This window comes from Corvus brachyrhynchos, unplaced genomic scaffold (assembly GCF_000691975.1).
Source record: "Corvus brachyrhynchos isolate BGI_N302 unplaced genomic scaffold, ASM69197v1 scaffold191, whole genome shotgun sequence".
Classification (NCBI taxonomy): domain Eukaryota; kingdom Metazoa; phylum Chordata; class Aves; order Passeriformes; family Corvidae; genus Corvus; species Corvus brachyrhynchos.
Window position 1 is genome coordinate 2,210,650 of NW_008236487.1, and position 10,603 is coordinate 2,221,252.

The 10,603-nt window shown below is 43.6% G+C and overlaps 2 protein-coding genes and 1 long non-coding RNA gene across 4 annotated transcripts in view; 2 read left to right on the forward strand and 1 right to left on the reverse strand.

Moving 5' to 3' along the window:
- Positions 1–3: 3 nt before the first annotated feature.
- Positions 4–5,245, forward strand: PEX26 (peroxisomal biogenesis factor 26; the record flags this gene model as incomplete). The annotated part of the gene is made up of 5 exons (XM_017726197.1): positions 4–23; positions 429–569; positions 939–1,252; positions 1,937–2,083; positions 2,796–5,245. Coding segments are annotated over 5 exons (726 nt in total), but the record flags the coding sequence as incomplete, so codon positions are not given.
- Positions 5,246–5,624: 379 nt separating this feature from the next.
- The window catches only part of TUBA8 (tubulin alpha 8), a 9,395-nt gene continuing 4,416 nt past the window's right edge, over positions 5,625–10,603 (forward strand). The window contains exon 1 of the mRNA XM_008644001.2: positions 5,625–8,184. Within this exon, the coding sequence (XP_008642223.1) occupies positions 8,182–8,184 (3 nt within the window). The 5' untranslated portion in view covers positions 5,625–8,181. The remainder of the gene's footprint in view (positions 8,185–10,603) is intronic.
- Positions 9,834–10,603, reverse strand: part of LOC108444691 — an 8,120-nt gene continuing 7,350 nt past the window's right edge. For both annotated transcript variants that reach the window (XR_001859326.1, XR_001859325.1), the window contains exon 3: positions 9,834–9,956. This is a non-coding gene — a long non-coding RNA (uncharacterized LOC108444691). The remainder of the gene's footprint in view (positions 9,957–10,603) is intronic.

Genomic DNA, 10,603 nt, shown 5'->3' on the forward strand with positions numbered 1-10,603 from the left:
GGCCCCGGCCCCGGCCACGAGAGGTGCGAGCGGTGCCGGGAGTGCGGAGGGGACGGGGTGGCGCTGGGAAGCTGCTCGGTGTCGCATCAGCGCGGGGCCGGCTTCGAACTTCAGGCCATGCTTGCCCCTTTTTGGGGTTTCTTTTGGCCCTGTGGATATTAACAGGTTTCATATGAAGGGATCTGTGCGTGTTTGAGGGAAGTGAGGTGTGCCCAGGAGCCTTCCCTTCGTTCTCTCAGAGATACAGTCACAGGGCATATCCTCGGAGGTCGAATTGGCCTTTTTATAGGGGCCAAGTAGAGGGAAAGGAGGGAAAGCAGGTGCCAGAGACCTGTGGAGTACCTGGGCTGCACTGAAGCTCACTGGAAGGGATGTGAGGGGAAATGTGGTTGTAAGAAGCTCTTACTTAGGTGTCTGTTCCTTACCAGTTTTGCAGAAGTGAAATGCTCCCTTTGTGTTGTGGGGATTCAGGCGCTGGCCGAGATGAACCGGTGGAGAGACGTTCTGTCTTGGGTCCTACAGTATTACCATGTCCCTGAACATCTGCCTCCAAAAGTTCTGGAGCTGTGGTGAGTTCCTGTCTGTTGCTGTCAGATGTACACACAGGGCTTGCGTTAGGTTTAACAGCAGGCCAGGCTTGCGTATTATGTGATGTTTTCACTTTGCTTGGGGTAAGTGACATCTGGGACAGGCCTGTACTTGACCTGTGTGTGCTGGAGCCTGTCTGCAAGATTGCTTCATGGTGATCAAGTACAAAACGGGTGATGCTGAGAGAGTAGCACCAATAGCTGCACCTGTTGTCTGCCTCAGAATTCTCTCTGCTTTGATGTAGACCCTCGTTCATACCTTCATGACAGCTGCTTGGGAGCAGTAGCTGTCCGTGATGTCAGCTTTGACAAAGACTTAGGGTTTTCTCACACCTCTCCCTTGTATTTCAGTATCCTGTTGTACAGCAAAGTGAGAGAGCCGCAGGTGATGCTGGAAGTGGGCAGCAGCTGGCTGAGAGACCACGCCAACCAGAGCCTCCCCGAGTTCGGGTCCGTGCTGGAGCTCTACCTGGTGCACGTGCTGCTGCCGCTGGGCCGCTTCGAGGGCGCGGAGGAGCTGGTGCGAGGCTGTGACGTGTTTGACAGCGAGCAGCAGCTGGCCTTCCTCGGCACCATTTGCGACAGCCGCTGCCAGTGGACTCGGCAGGAGGAGACGCGCTCGGCTGCTGAGGAGCAGCAGGACCCAGTGACAGAAACTGTTCTGGGTGGGCTTTCCCTCTGTTGTTTGTGCTCCTTTTTTACAGTTTCAATTCAAGTTGGTCCCTTACTGGCGAAGGGTCGCAAGTATTAACTATGTGTTAAGAACGTTGCCCTGACAAACCGGCTGTGAGGAAGTCCCATTGTGTACCACAGCAGGAAATAGAAGACTTAGTGATACCTTTGCTGAGAATGGCAAAGTATACTTAGTCTCTGCCAGCATCAGGAGATGACAATTAATATCCAGGATTAAAAGCACTGTGGAGGTTTTGGGGGCTTTTTTTAAGGTGAAAAAGGAAAACTAAGACTACCTGGCAATCCTCTAAGGGTATGTTTTATTGGCTCTGAACACAGTTTGCTCCATTTCCATTTACAGTTGAGTCCAAGTCAGCATTTAAAGTTCTGCTTCTCCAGAACTGTAAATCACTTGATGTTTTCTCCCAGGAGAGAAGCTGGCACTACTGTGGTATAAGATCATAATGTATTAAAGTAGATGCCTAAAAAAGAAGTATAATGAATTGTATTACAAAATTGTACCGTTTCTCTGTTCCCTGTTACATAAAAACCCAAACCCAACCCAACTCTCATGCAATCAGACTTCTAGTATCTTAGTTTCTTATTGTCTATATATATATGTGAGTACTTTTTAAACTTTACTTTGCCCTAACAGCTTTTCTGTTCTTGTTTTCCAGGAGCGCTGTCCCAAAAGCTCCTGACCATGTTGACGTTGCTACGTAGAGCCCTGAGGTCCATGTCAAACCACTTCTATTTACTTCCTTACAAGAAGATGCTCTTGGCCACTTTTTTGCTGTACCTGGTGGTGGTGAGATTAGACCCAGGTACAGGAATAAGATTGCCAATTTCTAAAATTTCATTATGGTTATGGAGAAGAAATGAGTTGCTTTTAATAAATTTGGTCTGTATAAATGTCTCAGGGAAACACAAAAACTGGGTGACTAGAAACTTAGTGTGTCCAGTTGCAGTCCATGTAGAAAGATGAAGCTCCACAAATGCCAGTTTTCTGAAAACTCCTTCCAGCAGACAAGGCACAGACTGTGAGAGGCAGGCAGAGCTGTCCTAGACTCAGCCTTTTCCTCAGTCAGCTGGTGGTGGCACGAGGTGATGTCCCCTGGATGAGTGATTGCCCAAGAGGCTGTGCCATCAGGAAAGTAGAGTTCCCGGGGGCAGCACTGTGCCATGCATTTGATCATCTTGTGCTGGAGTTTCACTGCTGATGGCTGCTGCTGTCCCTGAGGAATGGGCTGGTCTTGTGACACAGAGGTGGCAGCTGGGATGTGATGGGGTTGGATGTTTCCCCTTCTGCTGCGTGACAGGTGCTCCACAGTTATTCTACAAATAATCCATTGGAAAAGAGTGAAGGCAGCTTGCTAGGGAGCAGTACCCAGAGTAAAGATCCAAGAACTGAACTGAAGGAAGGAAGAGAATTAGGTTGTTATTAACTGTAGCTGGGAGTAGTTCTTAATATGTTTAGTGTATGCTAGTTTTACCTTTTATAATGCAAGCTCTTTTGCTTTTTATTCTGCTTTGCAGCTTCTCCCACATCACTGCCATTCATTTACAAACTGGTCCAGCTCTTCCGCCAGGCTTGGGCAGCTGTGCTTTCTCCAATCCATAGGCCTCCAATTCGAGACTAAATGTCTTCCATCACTCAAAGTGTCACCTTGTCTTCGGGATGTTACCAGGCTCTTCAGGGACTGTTGAAATCTGAGATGACCACCTATGGACTCTGGGAATTTCTTCAGACAGGGAATGGTGGTGTACGAATTTTGAAACCACAGCGAGTATTCCTGACATTTTGCTTGGTTCTGTCCAACATTAGGGTAAAGCCACTCCTTCCATATCTACAAGTGAATGAGAATCCTCCTTTTCAAGCACTTTTGCTTTGGATGTGTCTCTTGAGTGGGGGTTGTGTAGCCAGTTATGAACTATGGAAGAAGTTCTCGTCCTTGCAAATGCTGGGCAGTTCTCTGAACAAGTGCAGCAGTGTTCCTGGAGGCATGACTGTAGCAGGCAATAGAGTACCAGTGTTTAGGGGAATATTCTGTTTTGCCTGAAGACATCTGAAAAGCTCAGCTCTTGCAGCATGGGATTTAGGACAAGCACATGGAAGAAAAACACTGGAGAAAGTAAAGCCTATTGCATTTTGAAAGCCATAGTTTCTCTTGTGACTGATGCCTCTTTGTACAGGCACACTGGATTTTAGTCATATTTAAGCTGGAAAGATGAGGTGGGTGGGCCACAGAGATTGTTGTGCTGTATCCACTCTTCTTAAATGCAAATTACAGCACTTTGTGCTTGCCTGATGCACAGTCATTCTTAGCAGCATGTGGTGGTGGTGGTCAGGAAATAGATTTATTTTTTTAAATTATATTCTATGTTATGGTCTAGTTGAACAACTGAAGTTGTTGCTTTGTTTTACTTTCCCTTCCTCTTGCTTTGTTTATGTAGATGTCAAAAAGTCTCTCTGTATATCCAGAATTGCTCCTCAAGTCCCCAGTATCCAAAGTCTTGGGTTGGATGGAGTCATTTAGCAATGCTCTGTCATTCAGAACAAAAGTTTATTTTTATAGAAAAGAAGGTCACAAGACCTTCCCCAGATCAGTGGCAAGAAAATTGTACATCTGCAGGTCTGTCACCAGACCAACTCCATTTCTGACCACTTGGGGCAGAAATTGGATGTTTGGGGTAGAACATGAATTTCTTCTCCATCCATTCACCCGTCTATCATCACTTGACAAAAGGTACATTCCAAGGAGGGAGCACTGACCTAACAAAACACTGCTTTCAAACTGTTGTGTGCTGGAGGGGACAGGTTAGAGAGGCTGGGGACAAGTAGCCTGTCATCCCAGCACCGGTGCCAAAAGGGTGTAGGCTCACTGATGTCAGCCCAAACTACAAAATGTTATCAGAGCAGCCTTTTTGGTGGGACCACACCAAACCCATGAAAAGTAACCAGTGTAGACCTCAGTGTGGTGTCTTACAACAGTAGTGCCCTTTGTCTCTAGCAATAACCATACTCCAAGGTAGTGGCTGTTCCTGTTTTCTTCACATAGATGGCCTGTTGGTACCCTCAGACTGTGTGTGATCTGTTGCTTTGCTGCCTACAGAGACACTTTGAAAACAGTCTCACCTTCACTGCTAAAAATAGTTTCATCTTAAATTATCCCAAAAAGAGAAACACTCCAGCATTACTGTCAGACAAACTTGGGCAGGTTATTCATGAGTGCAGTAATGACCTTGCCTAGTTGTCTCAAGAATAAAACCCAAACCAATCCCATATCCCTCCCCAAAGTTTTTGTCTCTGCCAGGACTGTATACCAGGTTAAGTAGCACATAGTGCTTCACCATATAAAAAAGTAATTTCTTACATACTCTGCACACACAGGGAAGAGCAGCCTTTGATATTGCTGAATGGTTCCTGTCATCCAGCTGTAAGTGTAGTTACAACTCTGCGAACAACACTTGATGTGAAATCAGGTAGAATGAAGCACAAGCTCTGTGTGGAGTTGAGCTCTTCCAAGAAATGACCAGGATGAGTCTTCTGCCCCCCTGCTTTGGAAGGCCTCAGGTTAACTCCTTTGTAAGCCAGTTAATAAAATGGGAAACTTCACTCTGAAGTCAGGCCAAATTCTTATCAAAGTGACTGTTAGTAATGAACACTTTTTGCTGTAGTCTTCTGGCATCACTTTTAGTTAGATGGCAGAGATGCTGTTGTGGAGGTTGGTTTGGACCAGTGGCTTCAGCAGGCCACACATAGCTTTTAAAATACTGTTAAATGTTGTTTTAACTTTTAACATTCAACTTTATTTTAAGTGTAGGTTGGTAACCTTGACTTTATTGGAGTACTACTGATTTAGAATTTATATTGGTTTTAATTCATCATGAGAGAACAAGAAGGCAGAAATAAGCTATCAGGGTTTTTTGCAATTAATACTAAAACTGCAGTATCTAACTTTTATAATAAAGTGACTACTGATTTACCTCTTTGTAGAATTGCTTGTTTGTACTGTGATTGAGTATATGAAGAAAATTATATTTAATGTATTGATATACTACAAAGTATATCAAAGTTTTCCAGAATTGTTTCACATTGTTTCATTGTTTCAGCATATTTGAATTAAGTAGAGAATGTCTTCATTCTGTGAATCTGACGAGATCTAATCAAGTGATGACATTGGTAGAGTGTAAATCTGCATTTTGGGATGTCAAAGACCAATACAACCAAGAATAAAGTACCTGGGATTCATTATTATTAGATGAATGTATCTTTATATTAGAACTAACTACAGTTCTGACCTTGCTGTATTAGGGCAGAGAACTCTACAAATAAAAAGTAAAAATACATAGCACAGACCTTGCTGTATTAGGGGAGAGAACTCTACAAATAAAAAGTAAAAATACATAGCACAGTTCTCTGTTTCAGGGATAATGCCCGAAAACCAGTATTTTATCAACATAGCAGTGTTATTTATAAAGGCACTTAATTACTAGCCTTGGGAATGTCAGGAATCCTGAAATGAGATGCTGCTGGTTCTCTCAGCAGGTGGCGACAGACTAACAGGAAACAGTTAAACAGGGAGCACAAGGAAAGTGTTTAAACCTTCATTCACTTACTGAGGAAGGTATTACAATGTGTGGGAAATGCAGAGACTTGCACTTCCCAAATTAAAAGGAAAAGAGGATTTTGTGTGACCACCAAAGAGCTTACTAAGAGTGCACTGTTTTGTGAGATGGCACATTACTGTTCTAAAATGATCCACGACTGACACTTTTGGTGAGTCACTTAGGTAACCAGCCTGGAGGGAGGAGGGGGTGATGTACATCCAGTAGAGGAGAAAAAGCAGTTGACTGTCCTTCATTTGCCTCTTGATGTGTTTCAATCTCCAGCATTTATGCCCAGCATGTCGAGCTGGGGCAAAGAAGGAGAAAGGGGAAGACATTCAGAGTGATGGTGTTTGTCTTCCCGAGCCAGTGATGGAGCCCTGCTGTCCTGGTTATGGCTGAACACCTGCCTGCCCAGGGGAAGTGGTGAATCAACTCCTTGGTTTGCCTTGCTTGTTTTGCTTTGTGTGTTAAACTATATCTCAACCTATGGTTCTCTCTTCTGATTCAGTGCTTAGTTGCCAGCTGGGGTTAAACCAGTTCAACAGTACTTCTAGATTATTCAAAAATGCCATTTCCAGAGGTGTGTCTATCTTTAATTAGAGAAAAAGGCTCTAGGTTTTGTATGGCATCTCACCATCTGCCCACAGAGGTTGAATGCCAGCATCCATCAAGATTACTTATTTTCCAAGAATCCAGGTCCAGGCCGTGTCTGCCTCATGTCTCTGTGGACTCCCACTGGCTAGGAGAGAGCGGAGAAAATGCCACAAAGGACTAAGTTGCAAATAATTTAGTAATTCACAGACCTCTTCTAGATTTTGTAGCTGCTAGATCAGACACGTTGACTCAAAGTGTGCCTAAGAGGTTTCGGGTGGTGGCCTGCTCAAAGTATTTGCTGTGAGACTTTTTCTTGATTCTCTGAAGCTGTGAGCATTAACATTTCAGATTGTCCAGAGCACCAGAGCTTGTCTGGAATGTTACCACTTCCAGTGGAAGAAGAACACTAGAGCAACCTGTTCCTTAGTCTCAAAGCAAAAATCTGATGGTTTTGTGGAGAACTCAGATTCAGCTTAAGCAAAGCAGCAGATGGAAATTATAATGGAAGTTCTTTGTAAAAAAATAATTATGGCTCCAGAAAGTTCTGTAGCTTTTCCCAGCCAAAATCAAAGAGTAATGATTTGCAGGTTTATGTAAAGAACAGCAAAATTAAGACTATACCAAAGTTGAGTTTATAAAAACTAGTATGAACTACTTCTTACTGTTAAAATGTAGGTGTTAAAGAAGATACTTATATGCTGGTTGCCAAGAGTGGCAGAACAATCTGTTAATATCATCATGTCAAAGTAGACTAACCTACATTTTAGGAATTGTCTATTTAAATGTCACTCATTAAACATCATCATAAACAGTACATTTATAAAGTCTGGGGAAACATAACACTCAGATTCAAGCAATTAAGTGTGCCTTCCTCTTTGTTACCTAGGGGTTGCAGACACGAGGATTTCTGTACTGAGAGAAGCTGCTGCTTTCCAGTGCTGAACTAGGGCAGAAGGAGCAAAGTGGTGGAGGCAACTGCACTAATCTGGCGTCAGAATGTTGGGGTGATGCCTCCAGCTCTGTCCTGCAATAAACACTGCAATAGGAATCAGATTTCTTTCTGTGTTTGGACAGAGAAGGCTGTACTGAAAGCTGTCCCATACTGCTGACAGCCTGGATAACTACACATGGAAAGAGAAGAAATAGAAGTAAATTGAAATGTTAATAGAGAAGCCAGGAGATCATTTAAAAGTGACGGTAGAGCAAGCTTAAGGATGGTAATATATATGTTTAGTTTCCAGATCTCTATTTTTGTTTTTCTTCTATCCTTCTCCTTTCCATTTGTTTGCTCTCTTATGCCTTCTGTACTGGAATTCAGGAGCGATTTTCATCTACAGAAGTACATATTGGCAGAGCAGGGAACTGGGATGGTGTGTGTCTTGCAGGTGACGTAAAATCCTGAGGTGTTAGAAAGCACAGCGTACGATGTGTTACATGGCTGCGCTCCAAGTCAATAAGCGTGCCAACCCTGGCTGCACTGAGTTTGAAAGCTGGGGTGTGTGTGAGCCCTGCCTGTGGGGGAGGATTTGCACAGGAGGGTGCTGGAGGGCAGGAGGCAGCGGGCTGACCTCTCCCCTCCGCGCTGTGACACTGAAGCGCAGCAGCAGGTGCCGCGTGCCGGGCCCAGGGTGCCTCCCGCCCTGCAGCCCAGAGCCAGGCTCCGGCACAGACCTGCCACCAGTGATCCCAAAGGGAAGCAAACACCTCTGGAGACACCATGGTAAGGGGGATGTGGGAACCCCGGCCACACAGGGATGGGGAGGGCTGTGGGGGAGGGAAGGCAGGGGGATCTGCTGTTGTTATTGGTAGGTTTTGCCGCAGAACCCTGATCTCACACACCATTTACCACGTAAGAAGATGGCAGAGGAGCGCAGAAAATCTTCCTGAAGCATTACAGCATTAAGTTTTCTTCAGAGAGTCCCTAAATAGTGGAATTATAAGACAAACTTAATGTCTTAATGTGGAGTCTTAGCTGTTTGGTATTTTCTGTTGTGACCACATTTTCTCAATACCAGTTCATTTGCATGAGAGATAATTCTTTTTAGAAATAAACCAAAAAAAGTTATTTACCTTTGTGTCTGTTTTAAATTAATTTAGCCCCAAGGGCTATACTGTCCATAGCTATACAGGGTAAGCAGGTGTGTTTCTGGAGTCCATGAATCCTTTTATGTATGTATGTGTTTAAGCAAGTGAAAAAATGCCCTTTGTTTTTAAGTGTTGGGGGTTTGTTATAAATTTGTAGAAATCGCTCAAAACCTCTTAGAATGTGAAAAAATCTATTTCACCTTGTACTCCAATATATCTCTAGCACTGAGTCTAATTTTGGTGCAGAGGAAGAACTGTGTTACTTTCTGCCAGCTCACCTCGCAGGCAAGATACTTCCACAGGCTTCCCAGACCTGGGGAAGTGAGCGTGTTTGTGGAACAGCTGGAAGACTAAAGTCTGCCTTTGTGCAGTAAATACTGGAGCCAGGTATTAGTTGGTTTTTTTAAGATTTGAAGCTGTCCCAGGTTTAGTTTCACAAAGGATCTGGTCCTTTCTACTGTTTCTTTGTTAGTCCTGTCCTGGTACATTGGTGGTAGGATGTGAAACATGAGTTTGGGTAAGGCTCCAAATTAAAATATCATGTAAAGACCAGTTTACTGCTACGCTGAAGAAGGCCCACTCTCTTCCCTACTAAAAGTCTGGCATCTATTTTATTGCTGTTTACTATGCAAAATCAGAAACCTCTTTTTCACGGTCTTCTCTCTTCAGCAGAATATTTCCAAATTACTGCTGGGGTAGGAGAAGATGAAACGGCTCAAAAAGCGGGGTTGAGATACGGTTTCAAATGAGCGCAGCTGAAAACTCAGTCTAAAACCTCTTCAGCTATAGTCCTGTATGAAACTTTACAATATTAACTTCCTAAGGCAGCATTCACTTGTTCTGTCTGTGAAAAAAACACACCTAATTCCTCTACAGATCTGAAGAACTGAGCAAAGCAGCTCTTTAGGTGTAAAGTATTGCTTAACTTGTAATTGTAGTTTTGCTTTAAAAGATACTCTTTTTAAAAGCCAGCTGGCCTCATTGCTGTGTTTGAAAAGAATAAAACCTCTTCTTTTTCTTGCTGCCAGCCTCACAGATTCACACTGGGATTTCAAAGAAAAGGCAGGAGCCTGCTCTGTGGAAAGTCAGCATTAATTGAATTCTCTAAGCCCAAAGATGCCTTCAGGGTCTCCTGAGTAGTCCTCCAGATTGCAACACGCTGACTTATGAAGCCCCATTGTCACTCAAATAACTCAGAGACTTTTGCACAACTCAGTTGAGAAAAACAGGGTTGTGCAAGTACACTTGAGAGCACATGCAATTGCAGAGTCAGCAGCTTAGAAATGAGTAGTCAACAGAAATAATTTATTTCATTGAATGAAAGATTTAAATTGAGCTTTCATGTTCATTTGAACTTCTGGGGATGACTAGCTGGGGCAGTGATGACTTCTGAGCTTCTAGCTGCTTCTGAAAAAAATGTCTTCAGTTATGTTTCTTAAACACAAATATATGTCAATTTCTGAAAAAAACACTGCTCCAGAGACGCTGCTGCTCACATATTGTGACTGAAAATTTAGTTTTTGGGGAGGATACATTTCATTCTCAGGTCACAGAATGATTTTGCCGGGTTAGTAGTTACAGAATGTAATTAAAAAAAAAAAATTAACTGGTCAAATCTGATACTGACTTTGGTTATCTCTAAATGCAGTATAACAAAACTAAAATGAGTGAGGACCATCCTCTTGCCCTTCAAGCCAGGCCTGCTTCATAGCTGGGCATCTCAATCCTCCTTCCCTCTCCAAAGCCTGGCAGCGGTCAGTGAGCTGCTCACTGGAAACCATCCTTGACAATAAATTGTTTTCTGCATGGTGCCTAAGCATTGTCTGGAAAAACATTAACTGGCCTAAGCCAAAACTGTGCCAGAGACTGTGCTAATTATCAATCAGCACAGGAGATCACAGGCCAGTGTTCAGTACTATGACCTGAATTTTTCTTACTCCCTGGTATGGACAGGGTCCTGGGCATCACAAAAAGCTTGGGCAGCTTTAATAGCTCCAAAGCAGAAGCCAAATATGAAAAACTCCTCATGCTTGAAACCACTCTCTCCTCAAAAA